A 22,270-nucleotide genomic window follows, 5' to 3' on the forward strand; every position below is an offset into this window, starting at 1 on the left:
TCTAGATGACATCCCTTTCCGTTTGTACCTGTCTTCATTTTTTCCCTTTCACCAGAGAAAACCTGATAACGGGAAATAACAGGATAGCTACACAATGCCTTTTGACTGTGAGTTATATGGGCCATAAGTTATTTTGGTATTTTGACGGTAATGATTTGTTAACTGTACTTAACCCTCAGCAAGTGGAAAGGTGTTATTTTATAAAAGGAAATAAACCAAGTTATTAAATGAATAAAATATTTCACTGCAGGAGGACTCAGAAGACAGTGAAATTGATCTTGATGATGACGACGATGACGACGATTACTTGGAAGACGAGTTGGACATGTCTCCAAACAAGGCCAGCCGAAGGGTCAGGAAGCCTGAGCCGTTGGAGGAGAGTGACAATGACTTCTGAGCAGACTTGCAGAAAGGAAGGAGTAAAGACATTTCACGACAGAAATCTTTAGGGAGGCTAACAATATTGACACACACACATAAACACAAATTACTTCAATTACTTTAAAGTAATACTCTAAGGTAATGTACCTTTGTTCTCAATGAAAACAGTACCAAATCATCAAATTGTCAGCCAAAGCTAAGGGTAATAAGTAGTTAAAAGCATAGGCCTTGAAGTTCCATGGTGCCAAAGATTTTAAAGTGTCTGGCAAGGGCCACAGTTGAAACAATCCTGTAGCAAAGAAGAGCTAAGACGGGGAAAATACTGGTTGTTTCTTGAGATAAACAGAGTTTCAAAATTCTTTTATAATTCAGGATAAATTAACACTTTGGGTTCACTTCCCAGCCTAAAATTAATTCCCAAATGTCCATTATTTTTGATAGGAAAAAAAGGAAGTCCTTTTCTTGCCATGTTGGAATCTCACCAAAGCAAACGTTTCCATTTTTAGTTAACCTGAATTGATAAAGCAGGCATAGTTATTCTTAGACTTTTCACTTTGTAATCTCTGGTTTATCTTCTGCCCCAGAAGTGCATTAGTTAACTGGCACTGAGGGATGTTTCTCCTCTTGATAACTATAGAGAAACTCTATGAGAGATTGTATTTGATTTTAAACTCTATAGTCATCCCTCTCTACTGTAAAGACTTGGTTTAATCTGCTTTCCTAAACTACTTTCCATTTTATTTAAAACAGATGAGGAAAGTATGCTCCCAAGGACTTCCATTCCATTTGAATCCCAAAACGCCACTTTTTAAAGGCCACGGGGGTCATTTTTACTGTATATTTGCCCCAGGATCTCTTTTAAAACCAGAAGCTGACTTCCAATTTCCTTCCAGATTTTAAAAAAGGCATCTGAAACAGCTAAAGTGGGAGAAATATGGCAGAATTGCTCTTTGTGGGCCCACAGAGACTGAGATGACATTTTAAGTTTACAAAAGACATTAAAAATCCAGGGTCAGGATGCCAGATCCCATAGCTTGAAGTAGCTGCCGCCCCAATTTAAAACAACTTATTTGGAGAAAAGAAATTTAACATCGTGTTATTCAAAGTCCTGACTAAACACTGTCTTAATCACAAGCCTTATACTCCAACCAGTATCTGCCTGCTTCCATATATACAGGTAACAGAATTATTCAATCCTGTAATCCAGCAAGAGTCAACCATTGAGTTAGTTCTGTTCTGAAGATTCCTCAGGCTGCCTGTATTCTTTTATTTGGGATGCAAAGGGACCTTGACACTCTGAACTTCTTTTTGACTGTTACATTCCTGTGTTTGATAAATAAATGCTTTTTTCCATCTTCATTGTTTTTTCTGTGGGTTTTAGCTGGCAGCTTAATACGAAGTAGCACATCTTCCGTTCATTGTGGACAAATGCAGACATGACTGAGGATTGCACCTGTTTAAGCACTTACAAAAGCAGGTAAGCAGTGCTTTCTTCCTTAAGGCACAAAGCCTGGCACACAACAGCGGCTGGGGGGTGCACTCCGTTTTCTTGGCCACAGATTAGCTATGGGGATGCATTCTGGTTCAGCCATGAACATGGATGGGAGAAGGAACAGCCTTGATAGTGGGGATAGCAGCTATTTCTTTCCTTTGTGCTGAAAAGCAAGTGGAACAGAGCTTCTCCGCTGCAGCTGAAGAGGCAGGGCTGTCTTTGCACACTTGGAGGAAGCAGCCAAGCAAAGGCAGATCCCATAAGTGTGCTGTTGGAGCCATAAACTGTCAGTGCGTTGCAAAATCTTGGCTACAGCCAGTGTCTGCTTCCAGTGATTGTCTCCAAAATGTCTAAGCCACCAAGCATCACACTTCAGCAGCAACTGTGGGCCAGAACGTCAAAGACGAGGGAGCCATTGACTTCCACGGCCGCCTTCAGGCAAGGCCACATCACCACTTTGGACTCCCCCTTTCAGCAACCTCTTACTGCTTTGTGGTCCTTCCTTTCACCACTTCTTCCATTCAGTGGGATATGCTAGGAGAAGGCATTCACCCAAGGTATGGACCATTTAAGATGCCTGAAGTCCTCCATCAGAATCCCTCTCACATTTCCACAATACAGCTGGGGACATTGGTGCGAATGGCATCTGTTATCACTTTGGCTCCTGACTCGCCAATTTGATTTCCCTGTAAACTGTGAGAAGGGAGAAAAAGTACATCTTACCAAAGGACAGTAACATCCAAAAGTTCACAAAACAGTGTAACCTTTATTGGCCAACCAAAATACACAAAATACACATTGCAAACTCAAAGCTACAGTGGCTTCTTCATTAGGCAAAAATGTCAAAAACCATACAGGATTAGTAAAGCATCACTCTTAGGCAGGGTTTGAAAAAAGGCATTTTCAGTCTCGCTTCTTCATGGATGCATGGCAAGGACAGTGAGGTGGTGTCATGGCATCAGCAACAAGCCCAACACTTTCCAAATTCTGTGGGGCCATACATAAAATGGGTTGGATTGGGCTAGCGTGGTGCAATGGTTTGAACGTAAGACTTGGACACTGGGAAACCAGGTTTCGAATCCCAGCTCAGCCATGAAAACCCACTGGGCGATCTTGCACAACTTACATTCTCTCAGCCTCAGAGGATTCCAATGGCAAACCCCCTCTGAAGAACCCATGTCCAGAAAGCCTCAATAGTTTCACTGTAAGTTGTAAATGAAGGCACACAACAACAACAACAAACTCCCTTTCCAGACCAACCCACTGGCTCATGAAAAGCGACTTACTTGATGTAAGTAAGACTGTGGCTTCCAGTCAGAGCAGTGGCGATGCAGATGGCTCCATCCATGCCCAACAAGTTCTCCTGGAGACTGCCAACAAAAGAGAATAAACATCTGAAATGTGGCTCACGGAACCAGAAAGGAGATGCGATAAACTGGCTAAGAGTGTCCAGTGTTATAATATGTGCAGTGTGCCAAGAAGCCATTGTCTCTATCCAACCCACTATTGATGGGCTGGAGTCTGTGGATATATTCTAATTCAGATATTTCTCTTCCTTTGTGGGATTCATGGTCTTTTATGTCCTGGGATCATCAAATTCTAGAATCATAGAATCATCAAGTTGGAAGAGACCCCAAGGGCCCTACAGGAATACAGAATCCAAGCCCTCTCAACAGATGGTTGTGTAATGCGGTTTGCGATGCATTGCTTTTCAACCTCTCGCCAAAGCAGAAGGTGACATGTGTTATTAATGCTTCAGACCCAGTCAGCAAGCCCTGCCATCCCTCAACTGCACTAGAACCTAGAAGGCAAAATTCATCTCTTTGCTTTGCAAGAAAGACCGGCGCAATCCTAGCACAGCATCAGTTCTCAGTTCCTCTACTCACTTCAGTCTGTGGAGGGTGCAGTTCACTTTCAAGGCACTGGCTATGGCCTTGGCTCCTGCCAAACCGACGGCGTTTCCTCTCAAGCTGAAATCAAAAACAAAGATGAATTAATCCAGGCTGTTTCATTTGATGTTCAAATGATGCCAGAGGCAAAAATGGGACGCAGCTGGAAGCTAGTCTGGGATCCATATGAGCCAATGGCTACACCAACCTGTCCAGTTCGGAGATGGCATTACCCTCCTGACGTTGCTTTCCCACACCCTCCAGCATTTCACACGTGAGGCCAAGCAATATCAGAATTTGCTCAAGAAAGCAAAAATTATAAATGAAGAAGACAAGCTAGGAGAGGCTGCAGCAGTTTGCTTTTGCCTGAGCCCACTGGAAAGGGCATGAATATGTTGAATATATACAGCATACTTTGAAAGTGGCCGCATACAGGGAAGGAGTGGGAATACTTACTCAAGAACAGCAAGGCTCTTATTCATCACCAAGGCTTCTCCCAGAGCAACAGCTCCACGTTCGCCGACTAGAGCCGCCTGAAGGCTTAAACAGAACAAGACACATTTAGGACAACTCCCAGTCCCAGCAGCCAAGGGAAAGCAAACAGTTCTGCAAATAGGGCCAGCTCTACCATTAGGGGAATTTGTTAGAGTGCAGTTCCCCATCTGCTCTAGGTGAGAGCTAAAGTCCATCGATATATAGAGGGCCATACATTTCACGTCCCTGGATTACACAGATCAATCAACCAATCATTATTGGGTTTTTTGGGCTAAGTGGCCATGTTCTGGAAGAACCTATTCCTGACGTTTTGCCTGCATTTGTGGCTGGCATCTTCAGAGAATCGTCTTCTCTGGCATCTTCTGAAGATGCCGGCCACAGATGCTGGTGAAACATCAGGAATAAACTCTTCTAGAACATGGCCACATAGCCCAAAAAACCCCACAAAAATCTATGGATGCCAGCCATGAAAGCCTCCGACTTCACATTGGACACTTCAGTCTTTATTGACAGTCAATGGCCCAACATGAGATGAACTACATGAGAAGAACTACATAAAAGATGCAAATAAATTACACAAAATCAGGTTAAACAATAAAATTACAGCACAAAATTTATAATTAGGTTATTAGATTCATTCATTGATTTGTGAGACAGATGAAGGTAGATAAAGACAAATTAAAGCACCCATGCAAACAGTTTGGGTTTTGGAAGTAGTTCAGGTTTTGGAATTCCAAATAAGGGGACTCCACCTATATATAATCCTTTCCCATAAAACAAACAAACAATGAAATATTTCCCATTAACAGTGATGGAAACTTACTAGAGAGCAGTGAGCGTTGAGTTCACCTGCAGAGCAGAGGCCAAAGCCACTGCTCCTTCATCCCCAATTGCGTTCTCCTGCAAACTGAAACAAAGCAACCATAGTCATCTCTCCACATTTCTGGCTTTGACTTTTGCGGATTTGATTATTTGCAGTTTTGATTCATATGTTCTCCCTAGGAATCTCTAGGTCCTCCAGCGCAACTCTGCCAGAAGTTGCCAATAGAGTTCTGCTGAAGAACCTAGACGTTCCAAGAGAAAACACTTCTCTGGGCATTTGTAGCATGATTCTGTGATCATCTTTTCAGATGTTGCACTGGAGAACCTGGAGATTCCTAAAAAAAAGGTTTAAAGAATTGTGGGTTTGTTTGTTTTTTAATTTGTGGGTTTTCCACATTCATTGGCCCCAATGATAGGTGAAGGATGCATTTTTCTCTCACTGTCAGGATACTGTTTACATGGAAGTGCTACTGCAAAGGAAAACAATAAATCCAAACGCATACATGCAATGCAGATGCACTTGTAATTCAAAGCATCTCATAACTATGCTGCTGCGTATAATACAGACCAAGACATTTAATAAAAGGGTTTGAAAAGACCTATTGTTTTCTATTCATTTGGTGGGGGGGGGGAAATCGCTAGAGCGAAACAAGGACTTACTCCAAGACTTCAAGGCTGTTGTTGAACTGTAGGGCTTGGCTCAGGGCCTTCACTGCATTGAATTGAATGAAATTCCACTGCAAACTAGAAGAAGAGAGAGAGAACCACACTATTTCACAGTACAAAGATGCAACACAACTCCTGTTGCCGCTGGCACACAGTGCCACTGGAGTTTGTGGGGTCATGTGTGGCCAAGCCAGAGCTAGATCTGCCAAAAGATTAGGACTATGCATGTATCTGGCAAAACTAGTACAAAGTAGACCTTCCTAAAGCGGCACATTTCCAGGGAAGCTTTACCCATATTACACTTTTGCAAGTGTAAGGACAGTGCTGTCTAATTCTATAGGGACATACCCTCCAACTGTCCAGATTTACCAGGGACTGTCCTGAATAATTTCTTTATTTTCCACGTATTCAGCTGCTTGGTCATCTTGACCACACTTTGCTTGGCCACATGTCCTGGTGTACATGTGTGAAATGTTGGAGGGTATACAGGGAGATCACCAGTCTGGGGTTTCCTGCGCACAACTCACATTGCTCACAATGGATGCAAGTTACAGGAAAAGAGAGTCCACCTCAACATTAGGAGGAACTTCCTGACATTAAGAACTGTTCAGCAATGGAAAACATTGCTGCCTTGGAGAGTGGTGGGGCCTCCTTCTTTGGAGGTTTTTAAACAGAGGCTGTCATCTGATGGGTGCTTTGATTGAGAGTTCCTGCATGGCAGGGGGGTTGGTCTGACAGTCCTTGTGGTCTCTTCAAACTCTGTGATTCTATGATTCTATCACTCCACTTTTTCTTCTCCGGGACTTTTTCAGCTCTCTCTCATAAGCATGCAGCAAGGAGCCTGTACAGACAGGCCAAAATAAAGCTGCTTCAGGTCACTTTGGAGGTATGCTGTTTCAATGCTGCATGCGTCCTAAGAGGCCAGAAGCCGCGCCAAAGCCATGCTCTAGTTCTAAGGACTGGAGCGCAGTTTTAGCACAGCTTCTGGCCTCTTAAGATGCGTGTGTCATTTAAACAGCATACCTCCAAAATGACCCGAAGCAGCTTTATTTTGGTCTGCCTGTACGGGCCCAAAGTTACCATGGCCTCCTGACCACTTTCTTTGGCTGGAGTTCCTACAAGAAAGCCCACTTTCTTTTTCTTATGCCGCCACTCACACACTCCATGGCCCTCATTCCCTCCTTTAAAGAACACATAGTTTAACAACGCATCAAAACTTACTGCAAGGAAGCAAGCACCTGGTTCTCTCTCAGCGCCAAGGCAATGGCCTGGATGCCTTCGTCGTGCAGCAGATTGGCAGCCAAGCTAAAAACGAAGCCCAGAGAAAAGGACTATTAGAACAGTGTACTGTATGCATTTCAAGATCTCTTGCTGGCAAAACCAAATGTATGTGGAAAATTCAGATCTTTGCAACAGTGTAGAGCAAAATCACCCGGTGGGTTTCTGTGGCTGAGCGGGGATTTGAATCCTTGGAGTTTATCACACGGGACAAATCCTGTGCAGAAACTAGATTTATAAAGTGAAAACAGCCTGCTTTTGCGGGTTGTTTTTTGCATGACGTTCAGAGTTAACCTGAACAGAAAGTAGAAAAATTGTTTTTCAGACGACGTCCGTGTGAAAGAGAAATAACACAAAAATAACCTGAACAGAAAGCTGACAAAACTCAGTCCTTTTTACATTCGGGTAATTCCAAAAGTAGAAAGGAGTGGGTTTTCATCAGCTTTCTGTTTGGGTTATGTTTGCATTATTTCCCTTTCCGCCAATGTGTCTGAAAACAACCCACATTTGCAGGTGTTTAGCAGATTTTAAAATCCCTTTTCTGCACAGGATTTGCCTTCATGTGATAAACTCCCTTGTCTCTAGAATCATAGGCCAACGCTCAAACCACTATGCCATGCTGGCTCTGAATCTACTTGAATTCAAGTTGAATCTAGATATTTTGTAGCCTATTAACTAAGCACATTAAACAATTTCTGAGTAAGATGCTTGTTTTTGCATCTGAGTACCAAAGTGGGCAGGCCAGAAAATTCCATCTCTGGACAGGTTCAAAAAGAGGCCGGACAGCAACCCGCTGAGGATGCTTTGGTTGGAAATGCCTGAACTGAGCAGTGGGTCGGATTCACTGGACTCACCGTCATTGGAAAGTTGGACTTCCAACTGTTGCCATTCAAAAGCCTCTACCTTTTACAAGACCACAGGACTTACTCCAAATTTCTCAGGGAACGGTTAGCGCGAAGGGCACTGCCAATCTCCTGGGCTCCTTCTTGGCTGATGGAGTTCTCCCGCAGGCTGCAAACACACAAGAAGAATTATATTCATTCAGGTGCATCCACTGTTATGTTGATAATAATAATTAATAATAATAATAATATAGTTTATTTGTATTTTCCCACCTCTCCCAGGTGGATCGAGGAGGGATTACAATCAGTTAAAACACATACATCAATATAAAATACATTTGAAATACATCACTAAAATAGTACAATTAGAATAACACTAAATCTTTTGATATGGCCTAAGGGTTAATCAATAAACATTGATTGAATGAATAACACTAAATCCATCGAGTGGTAATGCGATGATTTGTCCAGTGTTATAATGATGACTCCATACTGGCCCCAAGGGAAGAGAACTGTAGAGCGACTTAATGGCATTTTAATGATGCCAACAGTTACTTATACTATATATAACTTATACTGTTAAATACACACACACACACACACACACACACACTAACTGAGGATGTGGGAATAGGGAGCCCGTACTATCTGTGGCTGATGGGAGTTGTAGTCCAGTACCTCCGAAGGGGCACCAGAGTAAGGAAAACTGACCCAAGAGTGGCCAAGTAGCAACAGAGAGGCTGCATCCAAATGCAGAAATAATCCAGTATGACACCACTTGAACCGCCATAGCTCAGTGCTTTGGAATTCTGGGATTTACAGTTTTATGAGACATTTAGCCTTCTCTTCCGGAGAGCTCTGGTGCCACAACAAACTACAGTCAGCCCTCCTTATTTGTGGATTTCTTTTATCCACGGATTCAAGCATCCGCGGCTTGAAAATATTCCCAAACGTATCAATTCCAAATAGCAAAGTTTGATCTTCCATTTTATATAAGGGATACCATTTTACTATGCTGTTGTATTAACGGGACTTACTATTACAGTTCTCAGTATATCATAGGATGGAGCCATGGCAGTTAAAGCAGTGTCAAACTGCATTAATTCTGTAGTGCGGAGGCAGCCAGATGGGTCCAAATTCATGTAGGGTTGCATTCTGCTGGATTTGACTACTCACTAGACTGAAGTCTAGGAAAGCTCATGCTGCCAATTTCTTTCTTTCAGTTAGTCTCAAAGGTGCAACAAGATCTCTCTACAGACTCAATCAACCTAAACTATTTCACATGTTAGTTGTGAGGATAAAATGGAAAGCAGAAGTAGGTACACCACCTTGTACTCTTTGGAATAAAGATGGGAAGGTTTTTAATTTTTTAAGGACCAAAAAAAAAAAAAAAGGTCCACAGATTAGAAAAGAGACACCTGCAAACTGGTGAAACAAAGGCATTGTATAGTTGCAATACGCAGGACCCAGTCCCCATTCAGCAGCACAGCTTCCATCTCATCGTACGATTCATTTTTAACTTCTGAGGTTCAAAGGAAAAAGAAAATTGGCCAAATGGCCAAATTAAGACGGATTCTAGAGGATCAGCCAACGGAAGCTTTGTTGGAAGATTGGAAACTGTTTAAAGGCTTTTCAAGCTATAAGAAATCTAATGGCATAATAATCTGTGGCTATAGTTACTGGTCATTTTAGTAGGATTATTTGGCTGGATCTATAATGATAGAAATAATATCCTCCCTCTTTTTTTATTTTTCTTTTCATTACAGTCAGGATTGCTGGGCAGGAGGTCAGAGCCCTGCTGTGTATTAGTTGTCTGTCTGTCTGTCTGTCTGTCTGTCTTTCTTTCTTTCTTTCTTTCTTTCTTTCTTTCTTTCTTTCCTTCCTTCCTTCCTTCCTTCTTTCTCTTTCTCCTTTCCTTTCCTTCTCCTTTCCCCTCCTTCTCCTTCTCCTTTCCTTCTCCTTTCCCTCCCCACCCCTTCCTTTCCCTTCTCCTTCGCCTTCTCTTTCTCCTCCTTTCCTCCTTCTCCTTTTCTTCTTCCTTTCTTTTCCTTTCCTTTTCCTTCTCTTTCCCTTTTCTTTTCCCCCTCTTTGTTTCTTCCTTCCTTCCCTTCTTTTCTTTCCTTCCTTCCTTTCCCTCTCTTCCGTCTTTCTCCTTCTTCTCCACCCCTTCATTTTCTTTAACTTTGATTGTATATTATTTTGCTTGTAAATTAGATTGTGTTAACATTAAATTTAAAAAAACAGTTAAAGGCGGGTTAGAAACTGCCACTTGGGACATCCGCAGGACGTCCCATTTTAAAAAAGGGGCGTCTCTTCTAGACGCCCCTGGCTCTAGTACGTACTCTGTCTGTACAATATGGCGCCGGCCATTCCACACAGCCGGTGCCATCTTTACATATCGGACGCTGTGCGTCCGAATGTGTTGCAGCATCTGTGACGTCACGAATACGCCCCTGGCGCCTCGCGACGTCACAGAGGCGCCGCAAGAAGAAGCTCCATTTTGGAGCTTCTTCTTTGGTCCGCGCGGGAGCCGCGTGGTGCAGGTGCTACAGCTCCTGCGCAGACCAAGCGGCGGCAGACCGCCTTCAAAGCAGCAGTTTATAACCCGCCAAAGTCAACAATTAAAAAAAAGAGAGAGAGAGAGCTTTGAGCCAGAAGCAGGACCCAATAATCATTCTGCATCACTTTCATCACGTTGTGTGTTTCATTTTCCTCCCGAGGATCAAAGAAAACAGAAAATTGCCAAGCTGTGCGCTTGGAGAGAGCAGCAGCATTCAGTCTCCTTTGGAGAAGACTATGTTTTGTGAACATTTTGTTGTTTTACCTAGAAAAGATGAGAAGAAGTTGGCAGCTTTTGTAGGTTCCTCTTCCTTCTTTGTTTTGGGCAGCACTACACAAGGCACTCTTTAATCTAGATAATTCGTGCAAACTAAGCCAGAGTTTTGCAAAGTTACTTTTTGAGGACCAATTTGCCATGCTAGCTGAGGCATGCTAAGAACTACTGTCAAAAAGGTAACTTTTCAAAACTCTGAAGAGCACAAAACTCATATTTCAGAAGGAAAAGCATATTTCCCATCCTCTCCTTTCTAAAATTAAAAAATGCTTATGGGAAGGACCTTCGCTGTATTGGCCTCGCATCTGCAAAATGGAGTTTGAACAGGGCCTCCTGGTTATATACATGTAGACAGCAGGCTTAACCTTCCTCTTCCAGCTGGCATTTAATCACTGTTGCTTTTATTATCGGTTTTATTGCTAGCTTTTAAATATTTTAATATTGGATTAGAATTCAGAGACATCGTCACGTTCGGCTGAAATACCATTCTGCAAAGAGATCTTACAGCGTCTTTGAGACTGTGTGAAAGAAGCTGCAGCATCGTTTTTTGTAAGCTCGCACATCGTCTGCATTGCAGAAATAATCTGGTTTGGCACCACTTTTAACTGCCCTGGCTCAATGCTATGGGATTCTGGTAGTAGAGCTGTGGCACCCTGGTTCGGAAGGGGTTTGCCAGTGTCTTCTCCTGAGGCTGAGAGAGTGTGACTTGCACCGAAGGTGGGTTTCATGGTCAAGTTGGAAGTTGAACCCTGAACTCCAGAGTCGGGAGTCCAATGCACAATCCACTGTGCCATAATGGCTCTCACCGAATGATAATAGTTGTGGCATAAACAACACGAGCAAAATTAAAATTACAAGATCATATGCAAAACCAAAAAGGTGTTTATGTGTACATAGTTTCATGTGGTTAAAGTGAAAATTTGGTAAGAAGGGGCTTTTTTTAAGACTCGCCCCTCTCCAGTGTTTTAAAGGGGCACAGGCGAATGTCACACAACCCATTTCTGCCATAAGGCAGATGTCTGGGGAGCAGCACTGTCATCCCTCTTAAGGTGTGGTTCCAACCCTCTGCACCTCCCTAGTGATGTCCATGTGCGTACCAATCCTGTAACACCACCACTAAGACTACTTGTGGTCTTTGTCACCTTGGGAAAGTTCATAAGAAACAATGCAACCATGTATGTGGATTCCCCCCCCCCCCTTTCCTGCATCGTCAAATGACCAGGAAGACAACAGAAATGACCAAAGCTGAGGACAGGACTTACCTGAGTCTGGTGAGACCTTGGTTGGAGCAGAGGGCTTTGGTGAGGGCGGTTATTCCCATGTCACTGATCGAATTGCTCTGGAGACTGAAACAACATAGAGAGACCACTACAAATGGCATTACAGTTGTTGTCGTCTGCCTTCAACTCATTTCTGACTTATGGTGACTTAAGGAGAACCTATCATAAGGTTTTCTTGGCACGTTTCTTCATAGAGAGTTTGCCATTGCCATCCTCTGTGACGGAGAGTGTGAAACTTGCCCAAGGTCACCCAGTGAGTTTCCATGGCTGAGTCGGGATTCGAACCCTGGTCTCCCAGTATCCTAGTCCAGCACCCAAACCACCAATCTGGGTTCTAATACCCTCCACCGTTTTACAGACGAAGACCAGAACACAGGCAGCCAAGTATCATTCAAATGTGGTCAATGTGGCAAAAGTTACTAAGGAGAAAGAAGACACCACTATTACAAACTATGTTTGCACTTTCGTTAACTGGGACTGTCCCCTGTCAAACTGGAAACAGTTAGAATGGTATGCCGTTCTGCCAGGATGCCTTGGCTATATCTCTCTGTGGCTGTCTTTCAGGAAACTGTGCACTTGGGGGAGAAACAACAAAATGGAAACCAAGAAAAACATGGCTTACTCCAGGGTTAAAAGAGTGTGGTTGGCCTTCAGACCTTCTGCCAGGGCCATTGCACCCACGTCTCCAACACAGTTACTGGACAATCTAGGAAAAGAGGAATAGAGAGCAATTTAAAGCATGCCAGGGCAGCAATGCAAAAAAGTGAAGGATACAAGTACAACATACACAAACCAGACAGTCCAAGGGAGGTGAAGGGGGCATACATGGGGGCATGATTGTGCTTTGCCAGTGTTTTGCTGGGCACATTGATGTTCTGATGCCCTGTCCCAGTGGAGGATCATAGGTACGACTATGTAGCCGATCAAAGGGGTGGCCATTCAATGGGATGGCATTTAGACAACAGGCAGTCGGCAGTGATGTGTATGTGCAATGGTGCGCATGCATGGTGGGGAGGCGACAGAAAAAATAATTACGCAGTGGCACGGCTTGATGCCACACTGTGAGATCTGGCCATGCGCATTAGGGTTGCTTTGGGAGCAACCAGTGTGGACAGTAGGGTTCCAAACCACTTAGATATATGTATTTAAAAGAACCTAACATGAATGGGAGAACCTGACTGTAATGTAATAGAGGGGCTATATTAACAACGGTGAGTTTTATTTTAGTGCGTTTCCATAGAATGTCAACAAAAAAAAAGGATATAAAAGAAGGATATTTTCTCCTTCCTCCCTCAGTTTTGGTTTAAATATTACCAAGTCTGTAAGCCATACATATTAATAATATATATATTTTTAAAGTCTCTGAATCTTCGCACTTACATGAGCTCCTTAAGGCTCCAGTTTTTCTTCAGGGCTTCTGCTATTTTCTTGGACCCTTGGGGTCCAACTGAGTTCTTCTGAAGTCTGCAAAGGATAGAGATTATGGAGAAGTTGGAAGCCAGTCTCAGTTCTGGGCAACCCTAAAATAAGATCCAGTTGCCCAGTTAACCAGAGATGGTACCAGCAAGGCTGGGATGACAACCGTTGCATGAGAAACCATTGGGGCACATGCAAAAGACACAGCCGCTAGAATAATTATAGCCTCGAAATGGAAGACAGAAGACATTCCGCTCCTAAATGAATATATAAACTTTGTTATACTTTAAGATATTCCATGTTAAGGGAAATGTTTGACATGGAAAACAGTTAATAAGGAAAATTATGCTGATATTGATCATGCCTTAGATAAGGAGGAAGAAATGGGAAGTCAGAGAGAAAAAGAGAAGACTTCGGTAAATGAAAAGACAATTCTCTTTTTAGGTTTTAGACATCGAATGTTAAGTTAGAAGTAGAAACGTATTTGGAAATTCATATGCTGTTAAAAATGAATAAAAATATAAATCAAATCGAATAAAAAGAAAGACATGCTGCTCCGCTAGGCAAGAGAAAACAGAGAGACCTACTGCAAAGTCATCAGCGTATAGTTGCTGCCAAGAGCCTCAGCTAGGTATTTTGCCCCATCTTCCTTGATCTTGTTGTTCTGGAGGCTGCAAGAAAAAGAAAAACCGCTTTCTACATTAACCCAGAAACATTAACATTGCCACTGATCAGAGTCGTGCCAAATTTGCATTCGTCTCCATCGTCACTTTGCACATGCACAACGGCCCGATCTTCACATTATACTGAATTATACCTGGCACCTTCCAGATGGGTTGGGTTACAACTCCCACTGTTCCCAGCCAATATGTCCAACCCATTTGGAGGCACCAAGCTGGGGAAGACCCTATTAATAATACAATTTTTAAAATCCAGTGGAATTGTGAAGCTATATAAACCATCCAGAAAATGATCATACAGTAAAAAAATATTGAAAAGTAACCATAATGTAAGGTGTCCCGTCTCATTGGCCATAGAATTGCGCTGGAGGAGCTACAAATGCCTAGTAGAGTGTCCTCTCTAGGAATCTCTACGTCCTTCATTGCAACCTTTGGCTAAAGTTGACCTTTCAGTTGCGCTGGAGGACTTAGATATTCCTAGAGAAAACATATTAATAAAATCCGTGAATAATTAAACCCGCAAAGTCAAAGCTGCGAATCTGGAGGGACGAGTGTAATTTAAGTGCAGTGCGATAATCTCCATGCGGTTCTATGGGGACATAACCATTGCATTTAGACCTAAGAAAACAAACCAAGCTTCACTTACTTTAAAGAAAGCAAACACTGGTTGATTTTCAGCGAGTCGGCAAGTGCCTTTGCTCCTTTGGGTCCGATGGAATTACTCCGAAGGCTAGATACGCAAGAAAGAAAGAGTAAAAGCTCACTGTTAACCATGCGCACAAGTAACATTACAGACCCTCCAACTGGCACAATGGGGCAAGGGCAGTTCCGATGAATCTTCTTTTAAAATGTTTCTCTGCTCCTCCTCCTCCCATTGATCTCTTTGCCGTCCGGTTACTTTATTTGCTGAAAATTGCATTCAATGTGGGAAAATAGTTAGCACTGAATTGAGCAGAGTAACGACGGTACAGTCGGTTATGCCGAAACATTCACGACAAGGGACTACTTTCACCTTTACCTTTTTAAGGCAAAATTGTGCCCTTCCCTGTAAGTCTAGGCAAAAGCAAACTGCTGCAGCCTGACCTGCCTTGCATGCTCTTCATAACTTTTGCCACTTTCGGATACTGCTTGGCAATATGTTTTCGGATTTCATTTGTGAAGTGTCGCAGGGTATGATGTTCTGTTTGTAGGTACAGTGCTGTGTAAATCTACAGCGCTATATAAATAAAGCATAATAATAATAATAATAATAATAATAATTCCAAAATCTGAAGTATTCCAGAATCAGAACCATTTCTCATGGGTGGCTGAGACAGTGACACCTTTGCTTTCTGATGGTTCAATGTAAACACGCTTTTGTTTTATACACAAAATCATTTTAAAATCATATTGTGTATAAAATTACCTTCAGGCTATGCGTAGAAGGTGGAACAACAGGAGAGTTTCACAGGAAACACAAAATATAGCTAGGGAGAAACTAACAATATAAATAACACTCTCTTCCAACCGTGTCCCAAAGGAATGAAACCACAGCTCAGCAACCATCGACAACGTCCATATTATTAGGTAAATAACCACATTGTAGTAATACTACAAAACACAAAGTACGTTAATACAAAGTACCACAGAGAAGTATATATTCCAAAATAGCTATTCTCTCTTTAATGCCAAAATTCGCCCCAGTATGATAAACTTCTTCGTCCCATTTGGAGATGCCTGAGACTGAACCGAGGATGTTTGTGGGGAGGGCTGGGTTTTGGGGATCTTTCTTTTTAATTGCAATTTTAATTGTATGCCGTGTCATTTTACTGCTGTGAACCGCTTTGATTCCCCAAGAAAAAGCAGAATACAAATATTATTATTATTATTATTATTATTATTATTATTATTATTGATGTGCAAAGCAGGTACGCTGCCATTGAGCCAGACTCTTGCAAAAGGTTGGTGAAGGTTTCTGCAACAAGGATGCATCTCATGGCTGCAGGCTCTACTCTCTCTATAAGATCCCTTCCTTCTCTGTTGCCATTTCAGGAGACAAATAAAATGAAATCGGTGGCACTGATTCTGCCAATTGACTGCCAGAGGTCCAGTTGTTGATCCTTACCACAAGGCATGGAAACATGCACAGTGCAAGCATGTTTTTAAACAGGACGGTCCAGATTTATAGGATACTTACTCTAGTGCCATCAGGCTCCGGTTGACCATCAAGGATCTGGCAAGAGCTTTGGCCCCTTTGTTGCCAATCTGATTTTCCGCCAAGCTGTCCAGAAGGAGAAAAAGAGATTAAATGCATTTGCCCCATTAAAACATAAAAAGAGTCTTCCTAAGATCACCTGATTTGAAAACAGTGTTTTCACAACATATTTCCGTCTTAAGAATCAAATGGAGAGGTCTGGTTTCCAAGCAAGCCAACTATGATTTGCGCCAGCTGCCAACCTAGAGAGATTTGGCAGTCCAGTTGCCTGCATTTGTTCAGCCAACAATCTGAACGTACTCTTTAAAACTAAGTATGTTCATTCAAAATTAAGATGAGCGTGCCTCACCTGACCTTCTGGATCTGACAGTCCTTGCCACTCAACACGCTGCCCAACAGGTCCATGGCACTGTCTTCAAACTCATTGTAGTCCAGCCTGAATTGAACAAAGGGAAAAGAAAGAGAGAGAGAGAGAACAAAAACATTCATTGTGGTTACAAGGTGCACAGGAAAGAAAAGGTGGGTGGTTGTGCAGTTGTGGCTGGAGAAACAGATTAATCTGCAATTGGAGCCAAGGGACTTTGTCAATTGACATTCTACCCATCCCGCTGCTCAATAGTCTTTCTTCCCGAACTAACCTGGGTGGTCTTGAAGCCTCCATAGCTTGTGTTGCTGGGGACTTCAACATCCATATCCTTTTAGGTGTGGCTCAGGACTTCATGTCCACATGACAACTATGGCCTGTTACAGACAGCCAAAATAAAGCTGCTTCGAGTCACAGTGGAAGTATGGTGTTTCAATGATGCATGCGTCCTAAGAGTCCAGAAGCCACACCAAAGCCATGATCCAGTCCTTAGGGCTGGAGCGTGGCTTTGGTGCGACTTCTGGACTCTTAGGATGCATGCATCATTGAAACACCATTCCTCCACTGTGACTCGAAGCAGCTTTATTTTGGCTGTCTGTAACAGACCTATGGGTCCCTCATTACAACTCCCTTCCTAGAATCCTAGAGTTGGAAGAGACCACAAGGGCCATCCAATCCAACCCCATTCTGCCATGCGGAAACTCTTAATCAGAGCATCCCCAACAGATGGCCATCCAGCCTCTGTTTAAAGACCTCCAAGGAAGGAGACTCCACTACACTCCAAGGAAGGTGTGTGTTCCACTGTCAAACAGCCCTTAATGTCAGGAAGTTCCTCCTAATGTTGAGGCGTAATCTCTTTTCTTGGAGCTTGCATCCATTGTTCTAGTCTCTGGAGCAGCAGAAAACAAGCTTTCTCCATCAACAGGTCCATTGGTTGCTAGTCTGTTTCCAGGCACAATTCAAAGTGCTGGTTTTGAACTATAAAGCTCTACAGATGGGGTCTAGGTTATTTGAATGACCATATTTCCCTTTATGAGCCTAGCGGAGCTCTAAAAATGTCTGGAGAGGTCCTGCTCGCTGTTCCACCAGCCTCTCGGGCTCCTTTGGTGGGAACAAGGGAAAGGGTCTTCTTGGTGGCTGCTCCCAGACTTTGGAACTCTTCTCCCTAGAAAGACCAGGAGAGCCCCATCCCTGCTCTTCCTCTGGTGACAGGTAAAAACAATTTTGTGCCAACCAGTTTTTACAAACTGATGTGGGTTGGGCACTGTGCAAATCCAATGTTTTGAATACATTTTAAATATTTTAAATGTTCGAAGTTTTTAACTTTAAAATTGTTTGTTAAACTAGAAAGGGCTGAAGTTGATAAAATGACATTCAGCAGAGACAAATGCAATATTTTGTATTTAGGCCACAAAAATCAAATGCAGATGATGATGATGATGATGATGATGATGATGATGATGATGATGATGATGATAGCAGCAGCAATGTGACTCTATGATAGGTCCTGGCATGCTTTGGTCACTGAAGAGGGAGGAAGGTATACCAGCCTCCATGTCATCCAAAAAAAGAGGCATACACAGGTACAGAGCAGTATGTCTGTGTATATCAGCCAACATGTGGGCACCTATGGTCCCTGACACAACCTCACCTACAGTTCTGCAGGCAAAGTAGTTGTGCAACCTGATTAAATCCAATAATATGGGTTCTGACTAGGATTATTAAATCGAGGAAGGAACACACTCTGCATGTCCTCAAAGGCACTCTCTATTGTGTTACTGGCTTATACCCACACAGAGCTAGATCCTGTTAAGCTTGGGGACCACCCTTTGGTGAACCCTGGCACAAGTTAAGCCCCGATTTTCAGTGCCACCTACCTGAGATTGCTGCAGTAGAGCAACTGGGAGAGAAGGTTTTGGAAGGCACGATAGGTGAGGCAGTTGGAGAGATTCGCTTCTTCTGCACATGCCTCCGAGGTCTGCAGGACATAAGCCAGGGCAGAACAGTTGACGGATGTCAGCATCCCAGCCAGGTTCTCATTTTTCACCGCATCCTCAACGACGGTGGCAACATCTGTGTGCCGGATCTCATGCAAGCAGCGCATGAGGTTCACAGTCCTGCAGGAAACGGCTTGGTCCATGCCCAGAAGGTTCTGGAAGAGGCCAACCGCATGGCTTCGATAGCTGTTGTGCTCATCCCTTACCAAGAACCACTCAGACAGGGTTTTGTTCACCTGTGGAGAGAGGAGGCCGGCAAGGAAGCGCACAAAGACATCCAGGTGTCCGTCCTCGGACTGCAGAGACCTCTGGATGGCATTTTTAAAGTGGTTGAAGAAGCCCAGCTTTGGCCAAGACATCCCACTCTCGACAAAGAGGTCAAAAAGGGCTCGCTTTGCTGCTGTGTAATAATAAGTTGCGGCGAGGAATTCCTGAAACGTTAAGTGGGGGAAATAGTAAACAGTGGAAAGCAGAGTCTCTTCCTTCATCAAGAGTCTGTTGCTCAAGCCGAGGTGAAGAGAAGAGAGATCCACACCATAGGCCTTCATATCCTGTTCGTGAAAGATGTATTTCCGCTTGATCAGGCTGAAGAAGGCCAATCTGCCCAAACAACTGACCATTTTCTTGCAATTTTGCTCTACCTGCTCTATCCTGAGAACCTCATTCTGCTTCCCTTCAGCACACAGTGTCATTTTAAAATAGTAGGAGTAGATTTCGGACAAAGTCTTAGGAGCAGCTGACATTTCTGGAGCACAACCTGCGCTCTTCAGAAAGCAGCCGACCGAGGATCCGCAGATCCAGCAAAACGCTGGCACTGTGCACATGATATACAAAGATCTGTTCGCCTTGAGATGACGGAGCACACCATCTGATAAGTTCGGGTTCTCAAGGAACATGCGGTCTAAACAGCACTTGATTTCTGTCTCTCCAAAACCCTGGATTTCCGTCATCCGGTCCACTAGACCGCCAGGAATCTGGCTGGCTGCTGTAGGTCGGGATGTGATCCAAACGGAAACCTTGTGCAACAGATTTCCTCGGATGATGTTGGTGATCAGGTTTTCCACTTGGATCTCCTTTCGGAGGTCTGTGCAAACAGCGGTGTTGGAAAAATCTAAGAGAGTTTTAAATTCATCCAGACCGTCAAGAATCAGAAGAGTCTGGGCAGTGTCCACAGCAAGAAGGCTTTGTTCAGTTAAATGAGGGGATGCCAGACGGATCAGACGCTCGGCAGAAAGTTTGTCATAAGCATTCAGTTCCCGGAAGGTGAGAGGCAACACGAACATGAAATCCTTGCCAAGCTCTCCTTTCACCCACGTATGGACAAAGAGTTTGACCAAAGTGCTCTTGCCAATGCCGGCAACCCCAATGGTCACGGAGATTCGTGGAGGGATGCTGAATTTGGACAGCGGCAAGAAAAGCTTCTCCAAGGAGATCTTCTTGGAAGCATTCCTCAGGCCTTTGGTGGTCTCGATCTGGACAAAATCATGCTGCTTCTGCTGGAGATCGGTCAGTCCTTCCACCAAAAGGAGGTCGGTCAGCCTCTCCAAGGGAACGAATTCGGTGCTCAGGCCACACCAGCTCTGAAGAGTCTCCATGTGCTTCTGCACCATTGGCTCTACAAAGAAAGAAGTGAAGGGGGAAGAAAAATCAGCAAGAGAGATAACAACCTTATCTCTAGAATTTTATCTTCAGTACAGTCCACCTTCTGTATCCACGGATTCAATCATCCACGGTTTTAAAATATTTCAAAAAAATAAAAATTCTCCATTGTAAACCTTGATTTTGACATTTTGTAGACGGAACACCATTTTGCTACACCGCTGTATTTAATAGGACTTGAGCATCTATGGATTTTTATATCCACGGAGGCATCTTGGACCCAAACCTCAGTGGAAACCAAGGGCCCACTGTATTCCCACTGCTCTAATGGCTGCCAAGAGAAGAGGCTCACAAAGGCTCAATCTGCCTGGCAGAAACAATGCAGTTTGATATCACTTTTAACTGCCACGGCTCAATGCTATTGAATCCTGGGGTTTGCCATGTTGTGAGCTATATAGCCTTCCCTTCCAGATTGCTCAGGTGCCACAGCAAACTACAAATCTCAAAGTGGTGTTAACCTGAATGGAAAGTAGACAAAAGCCACTCCTTTTGACTTTCAAGATTTTTCTAAAGTAAAAAGGAGCAGCTTCTGTCTGTTTTCCATCTACTTTCAATTCGGGTTAACACCACTTCAACAACGACGTCATGTGAAAATCAACCTGCTTTTGCGGGTTTTTCTGCATGGGATTTCCCCCGTGGGATAAATTCCTTTGTGAATGTAAAGTAGGTGGCTGCAGGATGTGCAATTTGCACATTGTAGAAGGTGCCATTTGCACATTGACTTATGATGCCTGCCTCCCATGAAAGCAGCCAAGGCAGGAAGCGGTCTAAAGGCACAGGATATACAGAAGGTAAGCAGTTTTGTAAGGGTCTGGGCAATGCATAGAAGAACTCTGTCATGCACAGTACTGAACTCCATGAAAGAACGATGGCTATAAATGAATCGGTACATACTAAAATATACATACAATGATGCATGCATAAATATGTATGCATAGTGCAATGATGCATGCATATATATGTATGGGTAGTGCAATGATACATGCATAAATATATTCTTAGTACCCCTCTTATTATATAAAAAGAGGGGGCAGTGACTGAATGGTAGAGCACCTGCTTTGCATGCAGAGTCCCATGAATCACCTGCATTTCAACAGCTAGGACTGAAAGGTCCCCTTTATATCCTGGAGACTCTGTAAAGATGGAGCTGCTTTTCCCAACCTGATACTCTCCAGATTTGCCAGTCTGCAACGTCCACCATCTCCAACCACCACAGCAGTGGCTGCACCAGTTGATCAGAGATGATGGGAGTTGCAGTCCAGGGCTCCAAGGGTGGTGGGTTACCTTGATGGATCAGTGGCTGGCTCTGCATAAGGCAGCTAAGTATGGCCTTGTACCAGAGCATTTCTGCTGGGTACCCTAAAGGCACCAGATCACATCTGAACGTGGAAGATAAGCAGTGTCAGCCCTGGTTAGTACTTGGTTGGGACACCGCCAAAGGTGCTATAGGCTATATTTCAGAGGAAGGACTTGGCCAAACCACTTCTGAGTATTCCTTGCCTAAGAAAACCCTAAGAAATTAATGGGGTCACCATACATCAATATTTGCCATGTATGAGAGTCAGTCTGGTATAGTATGGTTTGAGTGCTGGACTAGGAATCTAGGAGACCAGGGTTCAAATCCCCACTCAGCCATGGAAACTCACTGGGAGATCTGGTGTCAGTCCTGGGCTCCAAAAATAAAACTCATTTGAATCAAAAGAAGCTTTATTGATGAACTCAGGCACTCACATGGGCAAGTCACACTCTCTCAGCCTCAGGGGAAGGCAATGGCAAGCCTCCTCTGAAGAGTTCTGCCCAAGAAAAGCCCATGATGGTGTCACCTTAGGGTCACCATAAGTTGAAAAGGACTCGAAGGCACACAATGCGCACACATTTCTCCCTACCTTCTCCACAAATCCACTCTGCAGCCTTCCCAAAGTTCTCTCTTACATTTTGAATTGCATAGGCAATGCCAGAAAACAGTTCCTTCTTTCCTTCTC

General features: G+C 43.5%; 2 protein-coding genes across 6 annotated transcripts in view; one reads left to right on the forward strand and one right to left on the reverse strand.

The window, feature by feature from the left end:
* LOC149306319 (intraflagellar transport protein 38) overlaps positions 1–1,740 on the forward strand; it is a 51,511-nt gene extending 49,771 nt beyond the window's left edge. For 3 of the 5 annotated variants that reach the window (XM_089540125.1, XM_089540123.1, XM_089540124.1), the window contains one exon: positions 251–1,740. In XM_089540125.1, coding sequence (XP_089396251.1) covers positions 251–397 — 147 coding nt within the window. In that variant the 3' untranslated portion in view covers positions 398–1,740. Of the gene's footprint in view, positions 1–55; positions 87–250 lie in introns of those variants that run through there. The other 2 variants (XR_016282471.1, XR_016282472.1) reach the window with 2 other exon arrangements.
* On the reverse strand, positions 1,701–22,214 carry NLRC3 (NLR family CARD domain containing 3). The gene is made up of 17 exons (XM_089540121.1): positions 22,175–22,214; positions 18,510–20,244; positions 16,618–16,704; positions 16,251–16,334; positions 14,721–14,804; positions 13,982–14,065; positions 13,359–13,442; positions 12,601–12,684; positions 11,961–12,044; positions 7,951–8,034; positions 6,967–7,050; positions 5,740–5,823; positions 5,081–5,164; positions 4,219–4,302; positions 3,760–3,843; positions 3,160–3,243; positions 1,701–2,566 (listed from the first exon to the last, which is right to left on the reverse strand). The coding sequence occupies exons 2-17, from the start codon at positions 20,237–20,239 to the stop codon at positions 2,476–2,478; spliced, it is 3,000 nt and encodes a 999-aa protein (XP_089396247.1). The 5' UTR covers positions 20,240–20,244; positions 22,175–22,214; the 3' UTR covers positions 1,701–2,475.
* Between the last annotated feature and the right edge of the window lie 56 nt (positions 22,215–22,270).

This window comes from Sceloporus occidentalis, unplaced genomic scaffold, assembly GCF_023333645.1.
Source record: "Sceloporus occidentalis isolate IW3139 unplaced genomic scaffold, rSceOcc1.0.p SCAF_10, whole genome shotgun sequence".
Taxonomy (NCBI): Eukaryota; Metazoa; Chordata; class Lepidosauria; order Squamata; family Phrynosomatidae; genus Sceloporus; species Sceloporus occidentalis.